Raw genomic sequence first — 24,627 nt, forward strand, 5'->3', positions numbered from 1 at the left:
CTTTGCCTACAACCGGGCCTAACTCTGGAGTTTCTGTCCTCACCCAGGCCTGGGCTGCACGAGAAAGGAGAGGAGCCCCCAGCACAAAGCCAGCCCCGTGGACAGGGCTGGAAATCCCCCACTTCTTACCTTGGCCGGTTGAGGAAACAGCCTCCCGGCAGAGGGCCGCCTCCCGCCAGGGACTTTTCTCCTGGGGGTGACACAGCACACAGGGCAGCTACAGGGACCCCAGCCGCACGTTAGCCAGCCTGAGGTGAGGGAAGCATCACACAGGACCTCTCTCTCTCTCGTGGGAAGCATGGCAGCCCAAGGTCCTAGAACCCAACTGGGACGCAGGCAGGCCTGAGAGGGTGGCCAGGGGGAAGGGAGGCCGCAGGGGCTAGTGATGGCCCGGAAAGTCCACACTGCTGGTGATGCCCAGGAGTCTGACCGGGCCCAAGGGGCTCTGCACCCGGGGCTCATCAGCCCCTCCTCCGCAGCTCCCGTCCCTCGCCCAGCACCCAATCTGAACCAGGCTGCTGATGGGCTATAAAGCCCTCACTGATCTCCCAGGGTGGTGGTCTCCAAACTCTTCTGATTAAGAATATTTATGTATAGATTATACACTACAGTTAAAACACGTATTAAATATTATTAAAGTTCAATTTGTTTTTTTATATAAACAATGAATCTAAATCAAAATTCTCCTATTTCCTCCAAAGCCCAGACAGATGGCCTTGCTTACTCCTGCACACAGCCCACTGTGGAGCCCACCACACGGAGAGATGAAGGTAGGAGGGTCTGTCTCAGAGCTCACCATCCACCTTGTATGAGGTTACAGGGTGTGTGGGGGGCGGGGGGGAGCGGAGGGTGGGCTAGTTCTCTTAATACATTTGCAAACCACAAACCATAGAGTAACTTGCATCTGAACCCCTTCTATTTGTTGTGGTAGCGAACTTTAAAAGAAACTTGGTCATCTTAGGTGAGGCCCTGTTCCTGCAGTGGTGGTGAAGCTTCAGCTCCCCACCCCAAAGGGCCAGGCAGCCTGTCTCTAGAATCATAGCACCTGATGTAGAAAGTGAGCATCTAACAAGGGAGAATGCAGAGGCCCAGGATGTGGGTGTGTGTGGTGTGTGCGTACACGTGCGTGCGCACCTGGGACGTGCCATTCAGACAGCAGCTGTGGGGTGCCTGCCCTTTCTGCCTCACTAGAGGGAAGACCAGCCCAGGACCCTCTCCCTGCCCTTGGAAATATAGCCCAGCCCATGGATCAGCCCTCTTAGCAGGGAGTAGGGGCCCCTCAGGCAGAGGATAGGGGCCTGACTTTTCTGCCAAGGCCAGAGCTGTCACTGGCTCCAACTGGCCTGGCTGGCTCGGGGGCCAGTGCTTCCTCCTTCACTCAAAAGCCCAGCCCTGTAAGGGTGGCAGAGAGGGAGGGTGAAGGGAGGACTCAACCTCCAGCCCCCTCCCCCTCACTGACAGCTGTAATCTGCTTGGGAAAATCTCTTTTTTTTTCCGCACAGGAAAAAATATTAGTTGTCCCGATAACAAGGAAAACAAAATCCAGCGCAGGGCATCAGAGACTTCCTGAGGCGGGAAACAATGTCCAGGGAGCTCAGTGGAGAAGCCCAAGCTGGGAGGCTGAGGGGGAGCTGAGAGAGGACACTGGTCCAGGCCTATCCGGCCGGCGGGGGAGGGGGATGACAGATCGAGGAACTTGGAAAAAAAGATTTCCCCCCCAAAACCTTGAAGTCGGGGCTGTTGAGCTACATCCGGGAAATGATTCAGGACTGGTGCCCGTCCCTGAACGGGGTCAGGCCCCATCAGCTCAGGTGCTCCGCGTCTACCTCTCTTCCCTCCCAGTCCCCAGCCTGTCCTCCTGGGTGCTGTCCCCCCGTCTGGGGGGTTGGGGGTGAGGCAGGAAGGTCCCTTCCTGGGGGCCTGGAGAGGCCATGGGCACCCCCACAGCACGCCTCCCCCAGCCTCCTCGCCTGGTTTGCCCACGGCTGCTTCCCTGGGCAACTTTCCACTGGGGGTGGGGGTTTCAGGAAAGGGAGGACTTGGGACTTCCCTGGTGGTGCAGTGGTTGAGAGTCCGCCTGCCACTACAGGGGACACGGGTTCAATCCCTGGTCCGGGAAGATCCCACGTGCCACAGAGCAACTGAGCCTGTGGGCCACAACTACTGAGCCTGGGCTCTGAGCCCGCGAGCCACAACTGTGAGCCTGAGTGCTGCAGCTGCTGAGGCCTGTGCACCTGGAGCCCATGCTCTGCAGCAGGAGGGGCCACTGCAGCGAGAGGCTCGCGCCTCGCAATGGGGAGTGGCCCCCGCTCGCCGCAGCTAGAGGAAGACTGCACGCAGCAACGAAGACCAACTCAGCCAAAAAAAAATTTTTTTTTAATTAAAAAAAAAAAAAAAAAAGAGGAGGACTTCTTCAAAGGCCCCATCCCCAGGCCTAGGGGACTCTGCTGCCCATTTCCTTCTCGGCCCAGGGCACCTGCACTGTTTGGTCCAGTGAGTGTGGCCTCTGAGCACTATGGGCTCCGGGGAGGGGCAGGTGAGGCCCTAGGATTTAAAGCAGGGCCCTGGACTCCCAACGAGCTGTAGTTCTCGACTCTGGCTGCACACTGGGTCACTTTCGGAGCTTTTGGAAAATACCAGTGCCTCCTAGGCCTCATCCCAGACCAATTATATCAGAATCTTTAGGGAGCTACTCAGGTGATTCTTTTTTTTTTTTTTTTTTTTTAATTTTCTTATTTTGGCTGCTCCAGGTCTTCGTTGCAGCACACGGGATCTTCGTTGCCACGTGTGGGATCTTTTGTTGTGGCATGCAAATTCTTAGTTGTGGCATGCAAATTCTTAGTTGTGGCATGTGGGATCTAGTTCCCTGACCAGGGATTGAGCCCAGGCCCCCTGCATTGGGAACACGGAGTCTTACCCATTGGACCACCAGGGCAGTCCCTGCTTAGGTGATTCTTGTGGCAGTCAGGGCTGCGAACCCCCGCTCCGTGAACCTGTGACCCTTTGGTCACTTGCTGGCTGGTCCCTTTCACTTCTAGTATCGGCACTGGCCTCCGTGTCACACGGGAGCCCCTCAGAATTTACCACCTAGCCGGCGGCCTCCAGAGGTGCCTGCAGAGTCCCCTGGCCAGCTGGAGGCCAGCTGCCCAACCCAACAGCAGGTTCTGGGTTACCCCGCCCCCTCCCTCTGCTCCTTCCCCGTCCCCCTGGGCAATGACGCCTGGGGCCTTTGTTCTCAGCCAACAAGAGTGTGACCAGAAACCTACCCACCGCTTAATTACAGCCCCATTCACTGGCCACAGGCTGGCCGCGGTCCACACTCAACCTGCCCCGCTCTCCCGCTTAGCATCCCCACCCCACCCCCCACAGCCCGCGGCCCCCGCAAGCCCAGCACAGCTCCTCCCCACATCTCAGGGTCATCTCCAGCTTTGTTCTCAGGAGGACCCAAGGTTTCTTCCCCCACAGTGCCCTTAGCCCTTGCTCTGCACAAAACGTAGAGTCCTCGGGGAGATCTAGGCGCTGAGCCTTTATGACTTTGCCCAAGGGAATAGGGGGGCCCTGCCAGAGTGCTGCCGCTGCGTCATGCCAAATACCGAGCGTGCGTGGGCTTACTCGGAAGTCAGACTATTCCTGGTTCTTTTTTTTTTTTCTCTCCTGGTTCATTTTTGGTGGTTCATAAGCATGTTCCAGTCTCTCACATGCTACGTCTACAGAGGGGTATGTACACACAGAGAGCCACAGTCCCTCCTCTCAAAGGCCTTCTCAAGACAGAGGGAAGGACTGTAATGAGTTATCACAAGGTAGTACCATTTGAATTCCTTGAAACCGTCTCTGGAATTCCCCACCAGCACAGTGCACGGAGTATTTTGAACACTCCAGAAATGTTTGTTGAATGAATATTTGTTTCTTAAGTGGAACACAGTGTGTCCCTCCCCTAGCAGTACACATAAAAGGAAATATCGCAGGGGCCAGGGACAAGGTAGGGTTCCAGTTGCGTCAAATGGGGGAGAGTGGAGGGTAGAATGAGCTGGGGCCTGGGGCCTGGATGAAGAGAACTCACTAGGGTCCTTTTTTGCTCCTGGCCAGGTTTTTACCCACGGAGGGACTTGCAGGTCCCCAAGGTCTGTCCAGAGGGCCAGTGGGTTACCAGTCCCTCTGCCCAAGTTGTCTTTCTCACCTGGAGAATCACCAGAGATCCTGAGAAGCAGGACCACAGAGCAGGCTTCTCCCTTCTCCTAAGGGTGACTTCTTGGCCTGGGATTCCCAGGGGTCTCCCCTTCATCTCTGGAAGAGACCATCCCAGCTCCCAGCCTTCATCACAGCATTTTCCAAACAGGTGGAGGATGCTGTGGACAAGTGGCCACCTGGCTACAGGACAGGGGAAGCCCCAGTGCATGTCCCTGGGGCTTCATCCTCCCCAGGGGGAAACGGTTGGCTGAGAAGCCAGTGCCTGCTCCCCAGAAGCTAAGGCTCCAACCCTTGGCTTGGGCAGTAGGCAGCAGGCTTCAGGAGCTTGGGGTGAGGGGGCTTAGAAGGGAGGGGCTCCAGTCCCAGCTGCCTAGCTTTGGGTACTAACAGGCCACGCCGGGGGCAGCCGAGATTGAGGGGGGGCACCACCACCTGCTTTTCCTTGTTTTGTTTTCAGGGCACTAATTACTGTGCTGAGCTCGGAGCTGCCTAATGAGGCCGTTTGGATTTCCTGTTGTTCTGGCTTCCCAAGACCCTTAAAGGGCCAGCATCGCTCTAGGAGCATGCCGGGTGGGACACCAAGCGCTGTGGTGAGGGCGAGCACAGAGGGGCTATCCCTAGGCTTGGCCTGAATGCCAAGGGCAGTGAGAGGGTCTGGTCTAGTACTTCCCGCCCGCCCTCACTCCCTCCAAGAGGACCTGCTCAGAAGTGCCCTCGCCGGAAGCAGGAGCTTCAGAACTGTGTAGCCTGGCCAGAGCGTGTGGTGGGGGGGAAGGGAGGCAAGGAGGCCAGGGCTGAGGAGGAAAAGCTGGTGATGTCACCCGTGCCCAGACTGTGAGAACCACTGCAGCACCAGGCAGGAGGGAAACGCCATGACGTCCTGTTCCCCCATCACCCTGGAAAATAAACACTTGTTGTCTGAGTGGCCAGCGCCACTTCCGAAGGGGCAGGCTGGCCGGGCTAGAGGCTCAGAAATGGGCCTGAGCCCAGCTTTGAGCAAAGGCCTTTGGCCAAGCTGCATGCAGAAAGGCCTGTGGGTCAGGCTGCCCCGAACTCAGCCCCTCTACAGCACACCATCCAAACGGGGCTTACAGGAGACACTCGCCCTCTCTGCACCTTAGGGCTCATCTTTGCACGTGGAGGAGCTGAGAACAGCTAGCGATGCCAGGGAACCCCCTTCCACGCTTGCCGGGGCTGCAGATGGACTGGCAGGGCAGGTGGGGGGGCCCATCTGCCTCCTGAGTCTCCTCCAGATTTGAGTCGCAGCCTCAGCCCTAGGACCTGTCCCAGGTCCTCTCAGGCTGCCCCAAACTGTGGGTGCCCCGGGCCCCAGGAGGACTGGCCTGCAGCACCCTCCCCCACAGACGGGGTGACGACATTGTTGTTCTTATACGGGGCCTTCCGCCTGAAGTTCCGGCTCCACTAAATGGTGGGAATGAGGGTCCCAGGGACAAAGCCAGCCTGGTTCCCGCAGCCACCTCAGAATGGACGGAATCCCCATTGTGTGCGGGCGCCCCATGCCCGCCCTCCCCTTGCCCGCGCCGGACATGCCAACAAACAGCTCATTGAGCCCGGGGGAGGGGCCCAGGAGACAACAATGTCCCCCAGTGGGCCAGGGCAGTGAGCTCAGCTGGGGGTGGGGGCTGCTGTGGAGGCCGGAGGGCGATGATCTCAGCCTGGGGAGGGCCGGCCCTTGCGACAGGCTGGACAGGCTGACCCTAGCCTGGCCTCCCCGGTGAGGCTGGGAAGGGCTCACCGGGGCTGGCCTCGCCCTAGCTGCCCCACCCCCGGGGCTGAGCTGGGGATTGACGGGTGCCTCTCCCACGTAAACTGCCCCAGCCCAGGGCGCCAAGCAGGCGCAGCAGGGGGACCCACGGGACCCAGCAAGCCACCCCAGGCCCAAGAGGGGTGGTGGACCCTCCCTCTGGGGGTGCCAGTCCAGAAGTCCCTCCGCGAGGTCCACACAGAGCTCTCGCACGCCAGCAGCCCACACTAACCACAGCATGATTTTCCGATGAACAGGTGGATGCACTTTCTGTAACCAGAACCGTCTAAAGAGCAGGGATTGACCTAGAGAGGGAGTAAGGGTCCTGTCTCTGGAGGTATTCAAGCCCTTGGCTATAGAATAATGGGGTTGGTCTAGGTGCCCTTGAGAGCTCACTTCACCCTGAGTTTCTAGGTGAAAGGCCCCAGCTCATTCCCTTGAGACACCTCTAGATTTCCTTTGTGGGTTTCAGGCCTAAGCTTGGATGAACCCAGGCCTGATCCAACCCTTCACCCTCTTCCAGGCAGGCTATCAGGCAGGGCCTCAGGCTTCTGAGGGAAAAAGGAGGAAAGGGGGAGGGATGGGTAGGAGAGTGACATGGCCAAAGCGGCCCCCACTCTCAGTACAGGAGCCAGGGAAGACCTGAGGCTGGTCAAGTTTGCAGGGCTCTATCTGGAAAGCCAGCGGTAGAAGGAGAGAGAGGCTGCTGGTAAGGGAAGTGTGGGGCCTGTCCCAGCAGGTCATCAGGGGTCTGGCATTCTCAGGTGCCCAGTCATCTCAAAGACAGGACCCAGGCTTCAGTGTATATCTGGCCACCAGCTGCAGATGCAGAAGGCTCCTAGTTGCCTCTGGCTTTCTCTCTGCATCTCCCTTCTCCAGAGCACTCTGCACACCACTGCCAGATGGTGGCTGAACACCCTCCTTGGCTCAAGAACCCACGGGTTCCCTAAAGCCCATCAATGAAGTCCGAATTAATCTGTCTGATGGATCTCCATACCCTACCTGTCTAATATCATGTCCAACCACTCCACATACAAAGTCAGGTATTCCTACTTCATTTCCACCCTGATCCTTTTCCTCTCTTCATTCCCCCTGGCAGGAATACCCCTTCTCCTCTTTTTCTAAGTTCTGCTCCTGTTTTCAGGTCCAGTGCATTCTCCCACTGCCCACAAAGCCTGCCACCATCCCTCTCTGAACCCTGGTTCTGCAGATCATCACATTCCTTTTCATGACCCTCGATTTTATCTTCATGTCCCATTAGGAGCTGAGTCTGATGTTCCTTTTGGCCTCACTGACCTTAGCCCAGAGCTAGGCACATGGTCGACCTCATTTGACTGATGGACCAAACTCTGGGTATGCGTGTGACCACACACACAGGCCCTGACCCAGGAAAACTAACCATAGGGGTGCACAGAGCCATGCCCCAAATGGAATGCATTTTTGCCTGCATTCTCTTCTTTTGATGGCAGTTTGATAGACCCACCCAGGTCTCCCTAGCTTCCTCCTTACCTGGAGAAAGGTTGTGGTAATGGGGGTAGGAGATCAAGCCTCTTAGGAGAGAAGGGGAAGCAAGAGATGAGGGAGTTGGTCACGGCCACATGGCAACACAGGGATCTCAGTGGCAGAACGACTCCAGCGATGGGAATGTTCACGCCGCCCAAGCAGCGCTCATGAGAGTGGAGTGAATGGGCACAAAACAGGGTTGAGGCCTGTCTATTTATAAACTTATAGAGATAGCTGAGGCTGTTGCTGAAGCTCCTGGTGTTGGAGGCCCTGAGTACTCATTATGGCTCTGGAAATTCTCTGTGAGCTCCCAGACCTTAAGTTAAGCCTGCCCCTTTACTGCAGAGTTCACGTGGCTGGACAGCTCCGCAGGACTTGTTCTGAGAGCAGCAGCCCAGAGGTTTGGGGGCAGGAGAGGCAAAGTGACATTGACTCACAGTGGCCTAACATTGTCCAAAAACCCCTTAGGTCTGAGAGGAGGCCCAGGTCCTGGTGCCTCTCAGGCCTCTCTGGATTTCCTCCTTGGGGATGGTCTAGACATAAGGAGAATGCTCTGGGTTGGAGGTTCTTTGCTAATCACAGGCAAGGCAAGTTACTCATTAGCAAGCATCAACATGCAATTCTCATCAACTCCAGGAGGAGAGTTCAACCTGGGATTAACAACTGGGATACATAGTGTAGACACTGTCACAGGAAGTTCTCCCATATGTCTAACCTAAATCCTTCCTGCCACAATTGAAGCCCATTTCCTCTCATTCTGACTGTGGTGGGAGATGGAGACACTCGGTCACCATTCTCTACTTAAGACCTATCACCTACTTGACCATGGCAGTCAGATTCCTTCTCAGCCTTCCTCAGGGAACAGTAACCTGCTTGCTCAGGCAGCTGTTCACAGAGCTGGCACCTGTCCCCGGTTTCCTTCTCCATGCATGACAGTATTTGAAGCACAGCACTTCCTGGTTCTGGCCTGACCCTTCCTTCCAGGGAGGCTGCAGGGGACCGTGGCCCATCTGAGTAATCCCCACTTCCAGGTTCTGGGGCTGCAGAGAGGGAGAGGTGTGACCCCATCCGCTATCTCTTACTTGCTTTAAGTCCTGGGTGGCAGCTGGGATCAGAGATCAGAGGTTGTGTGGAGAAATGAGGACAGGTCAGAGTTTCTTCCAGGAGATGAGCTGTTGCTCAGTGGAGGAAGGTGAAGTGCACACAAGGACTCAGGGACACGGAGGGGTCAGGTGCAACGCTGGGCCTGGATGCTAAAGGGCGGCCAGAGCCAGAGAGGGGAGTGAGGGCTGAGCAGGCAGGTGGGGCTGGGGAGAGCTTCCCACCTGTCAAAGTTTACAGAGAAGAGAGGTTTCAGGGACAGGTGAACTGTATGCTGGGGAGGGGACGAGAGCAGAGGACAGCGGAGGCTAGCACAGTCAGGGCAGAGGATGGGCGGGTAAGGAGGAGGAAAATCCCCGGGGTAGAGAAACCAGTGTGAGATGGAGGGCCGAGGAGGTGTCTGAACCTTTCCTTTCAACTCAGGCTCCACTCCCCCACTCCACCCTGTCCTTCAGCAGAAGGTTCTCTTTTGACCCCATCACTCTCAGCAATGCTTCTGCCCTGTGCCCTCCGCTCTCTAGCCCTGTAAGCCCTCCCAGAGTCTCCTCTGTCCTGAGAGATCAGCGCAGGAGGCCAGGGCAGGTAGGGCAAGGCTGCAGCCTGAGGGTCTCACACAGAGGCCTCCCCGGCCTCCCCTCCCTTCCCCTGGGCCTCCCTCCTCACTTGCTAGGGTGGGGACAGGAAGGAGCCAGGGAAGGGGAAGCCAGGGGCTCTGGGAAAGTTGCCGTGGAGGCTGCCCTAAACCCCGGACTCCTCTGTGGCTGGAAATACCCGCTGCGTGGCTCCTGGCCCTAGCTTTCCAGGCTTCCCCTGGGTTTGGCAAGTGAAACGGGGACAGCTGCCGGGTCACCACCAATGAAGGCCCTTGCTTCCAGCCAGCAGGTCTCTACCCTGCCCCTCCTCTCTCTCCTTCTTTCCTTCTAACCAGCACACAGGAGGCCTAGGGAGTGCTTCCTTCCTACACAGTTTAAAGAGGCTTCTCAGGTCAGGGGCCCTCAGCTGCTTCTCTCTTGGGCCCATTGTCTCTTCAGGCCAAAGCTGTTCTCATTGAGAAGGAGAGGGCTCAGTTCACAGCAGTTGCCCCAGCCCCAGGCACCATCTGCCCCAGCCTTCTGAGAATATAAAGGAGACAGAGTATGGGGCTAGCCTAGGCCCTCAGGCACCTGGGAGCCTGGCAGAGAGAAGGTGGGAAGCCCTCTTGATCTCATGAGGAGCCAGAGCAGGCACTCTGACTCGTGTTTAATGGTCTCACCCACTTGGATATCCTTTCCCTGGGACATCTGGGTCATCAGTCATGAGCCAGAAGCCAGCAGACAGCCCAGCCCAGTCCGTGTGCCCTCTTGGTGATGTGGGGAGGGCTGAGACACCTGAGCTGCCAGGAGCCTCAATGGCCAGGGGAGTTCAGAAGTTCACTTCTCCTCTAACATGCCTCTGCTCTGAAACACAACCACGAAGGAGGAAGGGTGCCAGCTTGAGACCTACATTTGGCCCTGGCTGGAGGGTCATCCGACCATGGCAATTGGCTCTTCCAAACCATCTCTTATCCAAATCCATTCTCAAAGCTCCAGTCTTCTCCCTCCGGTTGAGGACCTTGTCACATCCTCTTCCCACAAAAGGCCCTCACAGGGCCTTTTCCAGTGGAGGTTTCCCAGTGTCCATCTCCCTTCCATGCCTCACCTAGCTTTGCTCTCTTTGTTTCTACCCTCTGCTCCTTTACCTCATCCTTTATAACTGTTTGCCTTCAGCTTTCCGTTTTCCTTTCTCTCCTCCTGGAACTCATTTGCAAATGCATATCAGTCACCCTCCCAGGTGGCTATCATTATTATCCCCATTGCACAAATGAGAAAACTGAGGTGTCGAGCTATAAATTACAAGTCCAAGGCCATATGGTTTGGACGTGTCAAGAGCCAGGTCTATGTCATGCTTATTAACCTGACTCAAGCAGAGAGTGGGGAGAGGCCCCATTCTACCTTAACCCTCCTGGGCTGCGGTCATGGAGATTCTTGAGAACCGAGTGGCTATCAGCGCCCAGTGCCCCAGGTGCTACCCCTTCCTCCTTCTCACTGGGGCTCTCACATCTTACCATCAGCCACTGCATTGCTTCCGCTGTGAAGCCCCCAAATGAGTCTTCAAGGCCACCACCAAGTCATCATCTTCTTCTCTCCTCCACCGGCCTCAGGCCTGTCCTATGGGGAACCCACTTTGTCCCGCGGGAAAGACCCAGAGCAGGCAGTTCCTTGTAGGGACTCCAGAGAGAGGTGAATGAGGCCCCGCGGGGCGCCGCCTGCTGAGCGGGAATCCCGGCCCTAACCGGCCCTAACCGCTGGCGCCCCTCGAGGGGAGGGGCGCGGGCGGAGGTGGTTCTGCGGCGGCATCTGTCCCAGGCGGGCGGGAAGCTGCTGCATTAAATTGTAAAATCGATTTATTGACCGGCAGGTGCGAGCAGCGGCAGATGGAGAGTAGCGCTGCTGGGGCGCATCTGCGGGGAGCGGCGGCATCGATCCTGGCCCCCCTCCGAAACCCGTCGGTCCTGGTCCTTTCACGTCGGCTCGCTCCCAATGGCAGGGCCAAGGTCCGCGAAACTGCGGCGCCCGAGCGGCTAGGGTAGCTCGCCCCCCCACCCCACCCCCCCGCCTGGCCTCAGGGCCCGGGCTGCGCCCCCACGGCTGCCAGGCCCTGCCAGCCCCACTGCCCCAGTTGGCACGCGGCGGGCCGGGCTGACGCGTGGCAGCGCCCTGCGGCAGATGAGCCACGCGCCGGCCTCATTTCAATGTGAATGGATCGAATGGAGCAGCCATGTGGCAGCAACAGTTTGCAAATCTCCCCGCCTTCTGTGCAGCTCCCCGGCCGCCGCTCCCTGCACGTGGCCCCTTCTCCGCAGCGACCGCAGCGGCGCCCCTCAAGGCTTAAGCGCCCCGCCCAAGCCAGGCTAGCTCCCCCGCCCCTGGGCTGCCTGGCGGGCGCTACGGCTCGGCCCGTATCGCGCTCATGCCTGGGTGTAGTTCTTTCCCGCTGAGAATGCTTTCCCGGGGTGGGGGTGCAAAACAGCGCTGGAGGCCTGGAAGGTGTGACCGCAGCCCTGGGGAGGGCGCGTAGGCAACCAAGTGGGGGAGGCGCCCCGAGGCTCTACTCGGTCCCAGTCGCACCCTAATCACCAGGGGTCAGCTTGGGGGCAAGGCTGCAAGACAACCTGGGTGCCTCCGGGCCCCAGGTGCGGGTTCTGCTTGCCGAGGGGCTGTATGAAGCGGCCAAAGGGAGAGGGCAGCAGAAGCCAAAGGCCCCTGGGGCAGAGGCTGAGGTCCTTGCCAGAAGCCAGGCCTCCGGACGCTGGGCAGTGTCGTGGGTGCCCATGGGTATGAGGAGCCGTGGACTTTCCGGGGGTCCACAGTCAGTCTGGGGAAGCCCAGGTCGATGGGGGCCTTGCATTCATGCCCCCTCTCCACGGCGTGGCCGAACGTCGGCGTAGGTAGGGGCAGGGTCGGCAGACGTCCGCGCGGGTCCAACCCCACTGTGATTTGTGGCCTCTGATCGCCTCTCAGCCTCCTGCTCCTGGGAGCCCCCAGGATACGTGTTGGGTCTTTCCTACCACAAGTCCCGAGTGCGAGAAAAGTGAAGGAGCCCCAGCTGTGGGGCCTTCGCACTTCTATTCCCTGCCTGCAAAGCGACCCTCTCCTGCTCAGCAAATGTGAGCAAAGTTGGACCCCAGCAGATTGGAGCGCTAGTGGGTAGTCAGGGCCAAGGGCTGCGTCCTAGAGTCCTAGGGGAGTAAATGAACTTCTTGGACAGCGCCCCGTAGCAAATGGGTGCTTCATTAATGCTTTTTGATGGTGAAGAGAATTTAACCCTTTCCTCTACAGGTCAGAGGATTTCTATTTCTGGGACCCCTTGCAAGAATTCTTGACCTGAGGATGATGATACTTTGGTCCTCGACTGCTTGCAGAGTGCTTTGGGGCACATTAGTCCGGATGTGTATGAGGGATAGAGTGTTCCAGATCTACTAATATTGAGAGAGATATCTCCCGCGGGACTGGACGTCTCCCTTGAGGGTCAGGCAAGAGCCAGAGCCAGAAAAGGAGCAAGTTTTTTAGGAACTCTCAGACCAGGATTTGGGGGTGGAAGTGGACAGAATTAGGTAGGGCTGGATGCCAGCTCAGAGGAAAGCGAGGGGCACTCTTTGGCACCCTAGGCAGGACTAAGGGACCCGTGGAGTATGGGCGGAGAACCCACTTGTCAGGATCGCTGGGAGGCAAGCCCCGAGCTCCTCCTCCCTCGGGCCTGGGGACTCCGCCTGTCCATAACCTACATTAACTCTGGAGCGCAGCCTGGGCCCATCTGCCGGCCCCCGCCCCACTTCGGTTCCCCACGCCAACCCGCTCGCGCCAGATGGTGGCTGGGAGGGGTGGCCGTGCGTGGGGGACCCCGGAGCCTGTCTCCTCACCTCACCCCTCCCCCAACCCACGCTCCCAACCTCTTTTTTCTCATCCTTCTCCCCCAATCCTCCACCAAAGACCCTCAAGTGGAAAAAAAAAAAATCAGACCATGCTCGGCCTAGGCAGCTGTTGGGCTCCGCGCCGTGCCCCCTCCCCCAAGACTCCCCCGGGCCCGCGCCGCGTCCCTGCTCCTCCCCCCCACCCCCCCGCGCCGATCTTATCACCCGACGACAGCCATCGCTGTGCGGGCGGGTTGACAGCTGAAGCACAGGGCCCCCGCCGCCCTCAGCGTCGCAGAGGGAGAGCGCTACTCTGCACCTCCAGCACTGGGAGAAGCTGGCCCTCCCCGGTCTAAAGCCTCCGGGGATCACGCCGGTTCCGGGAAAGCAGCTGCACTGCCGCCGCTCCGAGAAGTGCGGCCACCCGGGGCAGCCGAGAAGGCGAGACGGGTGAAGCCGCCCGAAACTCAAACGAGTCCACGCGCTTCCAGTTCCACCCTATATTTTGCCCTATGAAGAGAGGACCCGGGTCTGCCCGGCCTCAGCCCCTCACCTGGACTCTCTGGTGGCTTGAGCCAACTCTGGAGCCAGGAGAGTTCTTCCCTGCCCCAACGGAGCGACAGGACGCGGGCCGGGGCTTGAGGCTGTTGGGTGGGGGGAGGGGTGGGGGGAGGGGTGGGGGGCTCTGCAGCTGAAGCTGAACCCAGGTGAGGAGAGGCGCTGAAGGCCGGGCCAGACCCTTATTACCATACAGCTGAGGACGCGCCCCCTTCTCCTACCTCGGGCACCACGCCCCCCTACCCCCGGCACGGGTACCACGCGCCTGGGGACTGGCACGCGCCGAGCCCGGGCGGGAGGCAGAAGGGAGGAGGCACGCGCTGGACACGCCCCCCGCAACTGCGGAGGGAGATGCCCACCAGGTGGAGGGACCAAGCCCCCGAGTCTTAGACGCTTGGCTCCTCGCCTAGCCGGGAGTGGCCACAGAGAGGTCAATGCATCCTCGGGCTTCCCTGCTGCGTGGGGTGGCCGGGGAGGGCGGGGGGTGTGGGGGCGTGGTGGGTATACGCTCACCGGTTGAGGGCCGACGACGCCAGGGCTCCCTAAGCTCTGGGAAGGTGCAGGAAATCAGAGTCCTTTAGCACTGGTTTCGCTTTCTGAGCTGAAGTTCTTTTTACCTGCTCGAGGGCTGCAGGTAACTAACGCCCGCTGCGGACACACCGCCCACGGGGACTCCCCGGTGTCTCCGCCCCCACGACCATCCGGGAACCACGCGCTCACCTCCTGTCGGACTCCCCCTGGCCCTTCCCCTGCGCTCGCACGGCCGGGGTCTCGGCCTGTAACCCCGCGATTGCGGAGAACTGGTCACCTCGGCACGCGCTGAGCTGGGGGACCCAGGGGCCGAGAGCGGCACCGAGGGGCGGGGACCTGTGCCTGACTGGCTGGCTGGGAGGGGGGAAGGCGGGGGCGGAGGCCCCCTCCCGGCGGCTCCGGGGCTGTAGCTGCTGGAGGCCCGAGGGGAGGGGAGAGTGACCACGAGCCTGAGTGACAGGCGGGTGAAGAGAGGAGCCGATATATATAAGGAAAGCTCCCGAGAGCGCAGGTTTCAGTAGCGGCGCTGAGCGTAGGCTGGGAACGCGAGGCCAAGAGCCGCAGCTCAAGCCGCCTCAGCGTTAGCGTACCCGGACGCTAGCCTGCTTACAGCCCCAGGATTAGCCCGAGGACACGTCCTCAGCGCGGCCGCCACCCAGCCGCCCTCACCTGGATTACCTACCGCGGCAGTTGGAGCGGAGCTAGCGAGAAGGAGAGGCAGGAGGAAAGCCCCGTGCGGAGCCTGGCGTTTCAGGGACCCCTCCGGAAGTTGGACGCGCGGGAAGGGTTCACAGCCGGCGAGTGGAGAGAGCGACGCCCCAGGGAATGGCAGCGGCGTCCCGCAGCGCCTCTGGCTGGGCGCTACTGCTGCTGGTGGCACTTTGGCAGCAGGTAACGCCCCGCGCCCCCGCCGCCCCCTCCCACCGTGCCCTGGGCCTGAGCCCCGGGCGTCCACCGAGCTGACCGCTCTCCTTCTTCCTTCCCTCGGTGCCTGTGCAACAGCGCGCGGCCGGCTCCGGAGTCTTCCAGCTGCAGCTGCAGGAGTTTGCCAACGAGCGCGGCGTACTTGCCAGCGGGCGGCCGTGCGAACCCGGCTGCCGGACCTTCTTCCGCGTCTGCCTTAAGCACTTCCAGGCGGTCGTCTCGCCCGGGCCCTGCACCTTTGGCAGCGTCTCCACGCCTGTGCTGGGTACCAACTCCTTCGCCGTCGGGGACGACAGTAGCGGCGGGGGACGCAACCCTCTCCAACTGCCCTTCAACTTCACCTGGCCGGTGAGCACAGCTTGGGCGCACTGGGAGGTCACGAAAGCCCCGGGGGGGGGGGGTTCCCTGGGACCAAAGCCTTTTCCGTAGATTGCCTCGGTTCCCTCCAAAAAAGGGGGGGCACTCTCTTCTGATCCTTCTTTCCAACTCTTTCCTGGGACCTCACCCTGCTGTAGGTTCTCACCAGTCTCTCTCTTCCTAGTTCTACGCCCTATCTTCTCCCAGCTCTTGGGATACGATTTTCACCACCTACCACCCCGGCGCGTCCTCCACCTCCGAAAGATCCCCGCGTACATTCTCCCATCCCTCAACTCTCCTTCTACCCGGGTTCTCTTGCCTTCCCTCCTCGCGCGCGATGCTGAGTGCAGCCCCGTTATGTTGACCCGGGTGCTGTAACTGTATCCTGCAATTAGATTAATTAAACCGGCTGCCGAAAGGCACCCCCACCATCCCCTGTTCATCTCGTTCTCTCTCTGTCTTCCCCCGCCCCCTCCTTTGCGTTCCCAGGGTACCTTCTCACTCATCATTGAAGCTTGGCACGCTCCAGGAGACGACCTGAGGCCAGGTGAGTAGCTCGCTCCGCGGCCACAGGGGGGCGACACGGCGCAGCGCCGAAAGAGTTAATCTGTGGTAGGCCGGGGAAGTGCGGGGTGAGGGGTGGGGGGCAGGACGCTCAGCGAGGCCGGGAGCTGCGCCCCGCGCTGGACGCTCGGATTCCGCCTGCTGCCTGGACTCTGAGCACAATTGCGTTTCCTGCGGGTTATTTTTGGCGTGGGAACGCGGGGAGCACGGCGGTGAGAAAGGCCGAAGCTGCCAGCGCCGCTGACGGGCCCCTTCCTGTATTTTACACCTTTCGCGAATTCCGCTCCTTTGGAAAGGGAATAATGGCTTTGGGATGTTGTTCTGACACAGAGGAAAAGGATATTTCAGCAGCACAACAATTCTCACTTTGAAAAGGAAAAAGAAAAGCATTACCCATCTCTGAGGGCAGAACCCCTGAATGGGCACCAGAGGACCCCTTGCTCCCAGAGTCCTCAAGGGCCTGGAAAACTTTTTTTCTTTTTTCTTTTTTCCCCCCCATTTTGACCTCTTTTCCTCTTTCCCCTGGAGGCATATCTGCCTCCAGAACATTGGGATATCTTAACATCCTTCTATTGTCCCCTTTTTGAATGGTATCAGGCCCTCTGCACATGCACACACAGAGCAGCTGAGCAGTGGGACCCTTGGGTTCCCCTGGCCTGCGCTTGTTGGCAGGTGGGGGTCATCTGGACAACTGGTTTGATCCAGCAGTTGCTGGCACTCTTGGGGACTAGCTGCCCTTCCCTGACCCGGCCCTCTGCCCCTTCAGAGGCCTTGCCGCCAGACGCGCTCATCAGCAAGATCGCCATCCAGGGCTCCCTAGCTGTGGGCCAGAACTGGTTACTGGATGAGCAGACCAGCCCTCTCACAAGGCTGCGCTACTCTTACCGGGTCATCTGCAGTGACAACTACTATGGGGACAGCTGCTCACGTCTATGCAAGAAGCGCAATGACCACTTCGGCCACTACGTGTGCCAGCCAGACGGCAGCCTGGCCTGCCTGCCCGGCTGGACTGGGGAGTACTGCGAACAGCGTAAGCAGCCAAGCTCCCACCTGCTTGGAGGGGGGTCCCCGGAACAAACATGGCGGCACCTTCTCAGCGGCGGCCTGCCTCCCTCGGAGAGCAGGTCTGGGCGGTCCACTAACTGGGCCTCAGGAACAGCTGGGGATGCTTAGGATGGGCTTGGACTCTGTCCTGCTTTTTCTTAGGGCTCCTCCCCATCACGCTAAAGCCCACAAAGACCCTGTTATTGCATTCCGTCCAGCTTGGATTCTCCTTCCCTGTGCTATCATTTCTCTTTAAGACATCCGTGGCTCCTCTGGGAGGCCAGGAGTGGGAAGTGAGCCCAGGAGAGCTGCGGGCACCCCAGGGCCAGGAGAGGGAGAGTGGGACTTCAGAGTCATTGGCATCCCATCCTCACCCAGCCCCGTTTTCTTTCCTCAGCTATCTGTCTTTCTGGCTGTCATGAACAGAATGGCTACTGCAGCAAGCCAGCTGAGTGCATGTGAGTAGGGGACAGGAAGCAGTGAGGGGGGAGCTGTCCCCTGGCCAGGCCCTCACCTCACCCTCAGCTTCTCTTTTGTTCTACAGCTGCCGCCCTGGCTGGCAGGGCCGCCTATGCAACGAATGCATCCCCCACAATGGCTGTCGCCATGGCACCTGCAGCACCCCCTGGCAATGCACTTGTGATGAGGGCTGGGGAGGCCTCTTCTGTGACCAAGGTGAGTCAAGGCAAAGAGAGGGGATGGAGAGGTGGCAGGGGGTAGGAACCAGAGCTGTCACCTGGACCCTTCCTACTAGATGACTGCTGAGTTGGCTTTCCCATTATCCTTCAGGGAGCTTGGGACATGTAAGGATCTTAACAACTGGCTTAGAATGAGATGGTGGGTCCTTCTTCCTTAGGTGCTGGGGAGGTAGGGTGGCTGGATAAGCCAGGAGAGTGACAAGTTGGCAGCCTGAAGTTTGCACTCATAAATTCCAGCAAGGCCAGAGAGAGGGATGCTGGGCTCAGTTCCTCTTTCTACCTTGTAGTTACCTATTAACCCCCTAAGTGTTTGCTTACCTGCCAGGGCTGTTTGAGCAGCTCTCCCCTAAACAGCTGTCTGGTGGGGTGTGCCCACTGGCTGCCCCGAGGCTGTGGGTGAGCTGGGCCTCTGGGCGGAGTGACATCTAACCGCCTTCTCGGTGGGGCAGAAATAGCCTCCCTTGTTCTCCCCAGTAGCACTTACCAGGCAGCTGCCTGAGCCCACACTGTCTGCCTGGTGTTCAGGGGGCTGGTCATTATTCTGGCTGTACAGGGGTCTGCCAGCCCCAGTGGTGGGGGAGGGGACCTTTTCTCCTTCATCCTCATAGCCAGCTGCAGAGGTCCCATTTTCAGGGTCAAATGGGGTGGCTGCTGCCATGGAGACACCAGCACAGGCCTGGGTAGGGTGGGCAGGACGCTTGCCAGGATAGAAAGGACTTGCCTGGGCTCTGACTTGTTGGCAACAAGGGGCTTGGAATTCAGCTCCTGTATTCTTCGTGTGTGTGTGTGTGTGTGTGTGTGTGTGTGTGTGTGTGTGTGTGTTTGGGGGGATTGGAGTGGGGAGAAAGCAACAGACACACACACACACACACACACCTGGTTCCTGCATCTCTCTTTCCTCTTCCCACATTTGGTCCCAGGTGACACAGTCATATACTCATCTTATTCAAACACAGCCCTTACAGTCCCTGTATTTGCTCTGTCTGGTTCTCCTTCCCTGTCCTTCCCAAATAAGAAAACAAATACTTATATTTCAAAATACCCTGATAACGCATTCCACTTTTAAAAAAATGCCTGGCAACCACTTACAGTGGCTCGCGCCTCCCCTCTACTCTTTCTACCTGTTAAAACTGTAGCCCCCCTTCCAGGCTTACCTCCTTCGCCCCTTGTCCACAAAGCCATTTCTCACTTCCTCCTCAGCATGTGGCCTTGCTGTTCCTCCTCTTCCTTACCTTTATTCTCCCCTGGCTGCAGTGTTTGTGAGCTTACCTGTGAGCAGTTGTCCAACTGTGTTTTTTCAACTTTGATGGATTGCACTCCTCAGATGCAGTTCCGGGTGCTTCGATATACACGATTTCACTGGGGAAAGAGGAAGGGTTTTGGGACCCAGAAGACTTTGAGTTGAAGCCTCTGAGCCAAACATAGGCAGTGAACTTGCACTCCAAGGAGCCTGGAGGTTGGGACCATTCTTTGGCTCTGCTCAGCTGGTTGGTTCCTGTCTCCGCAGATCTCAACTACTGCACCCACCATTCCCCGTGCAAGAATGGGGCGACGTGCTCCAACAGCGGGCAGCGGAGCTATACCTGCACCTGTCGCCCAGGCTACACTGGCATGGACTGTGAGCTGGAGCTCAGCGAGTGTGACAGCAACCCCTGTCGCAATGGAGGCAGCTGTAAGGTGAGGCCTAGGCCAGCACAGGAAGGCAGAGTTCTGGCCACGCGGCGCCCAGGCATCCCCTCCCCGTGGCCAGTGGGGCGGGCACTGTGGGCAGGTGGGGCCTAGCCCCCAGTCAGGAATCCCTCTCCCCCAGGGTCTGACTTTGGCCCCTTTCTGCTCTCTTTCCAGGACCAGGAGGACGGCTACCGCTGCCTGTGTCCCCCGGGCTACTATGGCCTGCACTGCGAACACAGCACCTTGAGTTGTGCCGACTCTCCCTGCTTCAATGGGGGCTCCTGTCAGGAGCGCAACCAGGGGACCAGCTATGCCTGTGAATGCCCCCCCATCTTCACTGGCTCCAACTGCGAGAAGAAAGTGGACAGGTGTACCAGCAACCCGTGTGCCAACGGTGCGTCCTGCTACCTTGCTAACCTGGTGGACCGGCCCTGTGGCCAAGAGAACTTTGTGGTGAGGGAGGGTCATGAGAGGAGAGAGGCCTTGTCTGTCACTCCGGGCAGCCCGAGACGGACCCCCTGCTCTGGATGGTGGAGAGTTTGCTCGGTCATCTGGGTGGCTTTGGAAGAGGAGCAGGTTAGCAGCGGGTGCAGGCCTTTGGAGATGGAGCAGGGTGCACCCTGCCTGACTTCCGGGCCTATTCCCATGTCCTGACCAGGCTGGGGTGGCCTCTGACGCTTCCCAGGAAGTCCTGGGCTAGAGAGAGGGACCTTGGAGGCCTCGTGTCCCTCCCTGAAGGAGGCCAGCACAGTGAGGCCTTGCTCCTTGGAGGCCTCACCTTGCCCCATGGCTGTGGTGAGCGTGGCACGGCATAAGGCATCTGGAATGTTCAGCATTTTAGGGGGCACCGAACATGTTGCTTATCTTTGTCTCGTTGGTCTTCTGGTGACCCTCTGTGAGGCAGGCAGACAGCATCGTGCAGGAGAGAAGTCTCAAGAGCTGGAGAGGGATTGGAAGGGCTGAGATGGAATCTGCTCTCTGGTTAATCACTTTAACTCCCAGGAGCCACAGTTTCTTCATCACTGCATGGGAAAATATAGTAGCTGTCCTCTGTCTTTCACGTGGTTGCGAAGATTAAGTGAAATGATAAAACATGTATATGAGCATTTACTATGCACAAGGCATGTGCTCCTGCCTTCGTACATCATCTTACAGAGATCTCCTATAGAGGGGATAGCATCTACTCCAGCTTAACAAATGAGGAACCGAGGCTTAGAAATAAAATAAAGCAACAGGTGCCAGATCCCCAGCTAGAGAGAGACAGCTGAGATTCAAACCCAAGCATATCTGTTCGATTCTTCTATAACGCCCTGTAAGATGCTGGTAGTTTTTAATACAGGAGGCCACTGAGGTGTAGAGGACCAGGGTCACCCTCAGCTCCAGGTCTCTTCATGCAGAGCTCTCTGTAGTGGGATCTGTAAGTGCTGGCTGTGTTCCTGGAGACAGAAGGACCCGAGCTCGGAGCTCGTTCCTGGGATGGGGCACCCTCTGCACCAGGGGGGTTCCCAGGAGATTGCTGACTCGTGGCCCGTGTGTACCCACAGGGGGCCAGTGCCTGAACCGAGGTCCGAACCGCATGTGCCGCTGCCGTCCTGGATTCACAGGCGCTCACTGTGAAATCCACCTCAGCGACTGTGCCCGCAGCCCTTGTGCGCACGGCGGCACTTGCCACGACCTGGAAGGCGGGTTCCTGTGCACCTGCCCTGCTGGCTTCTCTGGCCGGCGCTGTGAGGTGCGAACGCTCATGGATGCCTGTGCCTCGGGACCCTGCTTCAACGGGGCCACCTGCTACACGGGCCTCCCCCCCGACAACTTCGTCTGCAACTGCCCCTATGGCTTTGTGGGCAGCCGCTGCGAGTTCCCCATGAGCATGGCCCCCAGCTTCCCCTGGGTGGCTGTGTCCCTGGGCGTGGGGCTGGTAGTGGTGCTGGTTTTACTGTGCATGGTGGCAGTGGCGGTGCGGCAGCTGCGGCTCAGGCGGCCCGACGACGGCAGCAGGGAGGCCATGAACAACTTGTCGGACTTCCAGAAGGACAACCTGATTCCCGCAGCCCAGCTCAAGAACACAAACCAGAAGAAGGAGTTGGAAGTGGACTGTGGCCTGGACAAGTCCAACTGTGGCAAACAACAGAACCACACATTGGACTATAATCTGGCCCCAGGGCCCCTGGGGCGTGGGATCCTGCCCGGGAAGTATCCCCACAGTGACAAGAGCTTAGGGGAGAAGGCACCATTGAGGATACACAGGTGAGCAGCACCCGGAAGCCCAGGACTGGCCAGGGACCCCCTCACGGTACTGCCTGTGTTCCCCCAGGACGGGTGGGAGGCTGGCACCAGGCCCTTGACTGCTTTTAAGCAAGCAGGGGCTCTTGCCACTGACAGGATCCTCCAACGAGATTCCTGCTCTCCTTCCCATTCACTCATTCATTCATTCACAAATGTCAAGTGTCCACACTGTGTCACTTGTGACTCCCATCTTCCCACAGCATGGCTTGCTTCCTGTGGCGAACTGGCCTCTTCCAGGCCGGAGCCCCTCTGGTAAGGGTGGGGTCCTGTGGCTCTCGTAAAGCCTGCAGCTAACTGCCCACCAGGCCAGCGCTGGGCACCCCCAGTCCCTGTGTCTTCTCCCAGAGCCACTGCTGCCAGTTCCCTCTGGCTTTCCAGGGCACAGGTTAGCGCCCCACCTCCCTCCGGCCCTCTCCCGTCTCTCCCTCACGGCCTGTCTTGTGTTCCCTCAGTGAAAAGCCAGAGTGTCGGATATCAGCGATATGCTCCCCCAGGGACTCCATGTACCAGTCTGTGTGTTTGATATCAGAAGAGAGGAACGAATGTGTCATTGCCACGGAGGTGAGTGCTGGGCTCACCTTCCCTTCTAGCATGTGCCCTCCTGCCTTTAGCGGTTGAGAAAGTGGTCTGGTTACTCTTGACCCTAGGGGCCGCTCCTGAAGGGTGGGTTGGAACCCCTCCTTGGCAGGCTGGGTTCAGTGGCTCTCGGATCCCTGCTGGCCTCGTTGCCACAGAGGGTGTGAAACAGGAGCCGTGGTGGTGAGCCAGCCCGCTCTCTTCCTGCTGTGTTAGTGCTGGGCTGGGCGGCCATGGCACCTGGCCAACTCCCAGGCGCTGCTTCCCAGCTGCTGGCGGGTGAGGGTGGTTGCATTGTGCCCCTCCTGCCCCTACTCACTGGCTTCCTTCACTGGCCCACCTCATGGGCACAGGCTCCCAGGCATGTGTATGTGTTGGGGCAGAAGATGGGGAGGGCTTTCCCACCTCCCCTTCACCCCATCTGCCCCACTGGGCTCTCCCAGGGAGGCTCAGGGCAGCCATGGAGGGAGCGCTTGTATCCCAGGGTAACCCACTTTCCTGCTCTCCACCTGTTCCCCAGGTATAAGGCAGGAGCCTCCCCAGGACATCCCAGCTTTGCCCCAGCAGCTGGACCTTCCTTCTGCATTGTTTACATTGCATCCTGGATGGGACATTTTTAATATGCAACGTGCTGCTCTCAGGAGGAAGAGGGAATGGCATGAACTGGACAGACTGTGAACTTGCCAAGAGATGCAGTACCCTTCCACATCTTTGGGTGTCTGTCCGGCATCAGATTGGCAGCCACGCCAGCCAGGGGAACAGAGGAGAGGTGCCACTTGGACCTGCCCTGCCAGCAGTGGCCTTCAGAGGGCTCCTTTGGGGCTCTGGCCTATTTTCCAGAGGGAGTGGCAGTGGCCCCATGGGGCCTGGATCTGCTGTGGCCTTCACTGGCATCTGTGTTTCCAAAAGTGCCTTGGCCCAGGCTCCATGGCAACAGCTGGGTCCAAATCAGAGAGGAGAGAGGAGGCCAGTAAGGGCAGGGCCATCTATGGGTTGGGTAACCATCTGGTGCAGTTCTTGGCAGGAGTGTCCCTGCAGGTGAGATGAGTGCCCCGAGCAGAGCGGGAGGAGCACGTTCTGCCCCGTGTCTCCAACAACTGCATGTGGGCCTTGCTCCTAACATCATCCCAGCCTCTCCCTGGCCCAGGCTCTCTGGGCAAGGATATTGGTAAGCCTTACCTGGGTTCCACAGCCTCTGACCCTGGGTGCCTTGGGCTCCTGTGAGCAGATAGGTGGAGGGTCTGCCCCAGCCAGGGGCAACAGGCCTAACTGGGGAGCTCAGGGCTGTGATGATGGAAATTCCGGTGAGGGAGAAATTGGTTGCTATTGTGTCACCTAGGCCCTTTCCTCCCTCAAGCCCATTCCTATGGCCTTGAACCTGGGCTCTGCCCACACCCACTACTGCCCCCAGACTTCCCTTGAAGCCGATCTTCAGAAATCAATAATATGAGTTTTTGTTTTGTTTGTTTTTTTTGTAGTTTATTTTGGAGTCTAGTATTTCGATAATTTAAGAATCAGAAGCACTGACCTTTCTACATTTTATAACATTATTTTGTATATAATGTGTATTTATAATATGGAACAGATGTGTACAGGAGTTTATGACTTCTTGGGTCCTGTCTTTGTGATGGCAGAGTGGGAATCCTTCTGACTCCCCTTCGCATATTGCTGCTGGCTGCCCCCCAGAACCCCTGGCACCTGTGCATGCACTTGGGCTTGGTCTGCGGTGCTCCAGGCCCTTGTCCTCTTCTAGTCCTTGGGGAACCTGGCCTCACCCATTTAGTCACCAGCTTGGGCCAGCCTCCGCTGTCTTACGGCTTGAGGTTGGCTGCAGTCCCCCTTCTCCCTCATGCTCCCACCATTCCTTGGGGGATATGCCCCCTGACCTGAATCTAGCCCCCCTTTCTCTCTTCAAGTCTGAAAAAGCTTATGGACACCCTAGTCAGCCTGGGGGATACAGGAATTTAGGGGAAGGAGACAATCCTGCTTGTTTTCCTCTTTTCAAAAGGATTCTCTTGTCAGAGAACAGGAGTCTCTGACGATGATGACATCTGGGCCTTTCCTCCCGCTGTTGCAGGGTTTTAGATGGACTGGCACCCTGCTCATTTTTAAGCCCCGGCAGGGCACTGGTCTTTGTGCCAGGGGGATTTGCCTTGGGTCTGTCCTCCTTGCAGCTGGGCAAGAGAGCTGGCTCTGGGCACCTGGTCTGCCCAGAGCTGCTGGAGTTGCTTGAAGACTGTAGAGAGGGGAGGAGGAACTATTGAGGGAATTCCAATCTCTACTTCACGGCTAGCTTCTCTAAGGCATAAGATGGTCCCTAGGGTGTCACAGCCTTCTCTCTAAAGCCACAAAAATACCCCATGGAGAGCAAGTGTCAAAAAAATGAGCTATTGACAAAAAACTGAGCAGATGCTCCCAGCTCTCAGCCTGTC

General features: G+C 58.5%; 1 protein-coding gene across 2 annotated transcripts; it reads left to right on the forward strand.

Moving 5' to 3' along the window:
- The first annotated feature begins 211 nt into the window (after positions 1 to 211).
- Positions 212 to 23,792, forward strand: DLL4 (delta like canonical Notch ligand 4). 2 transcript variants are annotated; one of them, XM_057724947.1, is made up of 12 exons: positions 212 to 770; positions 14,766 to 14,966; positions 15,078 to 15,347; positions 15,846 to 15,903; positions 16,687 to 16,950; positions 17,362 to 17,422; positions 17,509 to 17,639; positions 19,170 to 19,339; positions 19,508 to 19,727; positions 20,878 to 21,580; positions 22,072 to 22,180; positions 22,716 to 23,792. In XM_057724947.1, the coding sequence occupies exons 2-12, from the start codon at positions 14,901 to 14,903 to the stop codon at positions 22,719 to 22,721; spliced, it is 2,058 nt and encodes a 685-aa protein (XP_057580930.1). In that variant the 5' UTR covers positions 212 to 770; positions 14,766 to 14,900; the 3' UTR covers positions 22,722 to 23,792. The 2 variants fall into 2 exon arrangements, with proteins under 2 accessions (XP_057580930.1, XP_057580929.1); XM_057724946.1 differs by lacking the exon at positions 212 to 770 and having other exon boundaries at positions 13,684 to 14,966.
- The last annotated feature ends 835 nt before the right edge of the window (positions 23,793 to 24,627 follow it).

This window comes from Hippopotamus amphibius, chromosome 2, assembly GCF_030028045.1.
Source record: "Hippopotamus amphibius kiboko isolate mHipAmp2 chromosome 2, mHipAmp2.hap2, whole genome shotgun sequence".
NCBI classification, from domain to species: domain Eukaryota; kingdom Metazoa; phylum Chordata; class Mammalia; order Artiodactyla; family Hippopotamidae; genus Hippopotamus; species Hippopotamus amphibius.

Excerpts from the sequence above, each read along its gene's own strand:
- DLL4 (XM_057724947.1), top strand. The coding sequence starts at position 14,901 with ATGGCAGCGGCGTCCCGCAGCGCCTCTGGCTGGGCGCTACTGCTGCTG. Across the intron at positions 16,951-17,361 it reads TGGGGAGTACTGCGAACAGC|CTATCTGTCTTTCTGGCTGT; the intron begins GTAAGCAGCCAA and ends TTCTTTCCTCAG. Across the intron at positions 17,640-19,169 it reads AGGCCTCTTCTGTGACCAAG|ATCTCAACTACTGCACCCAC; the intron begins GTGAGTCAAGGC and ends CTGTCTCCGCAG.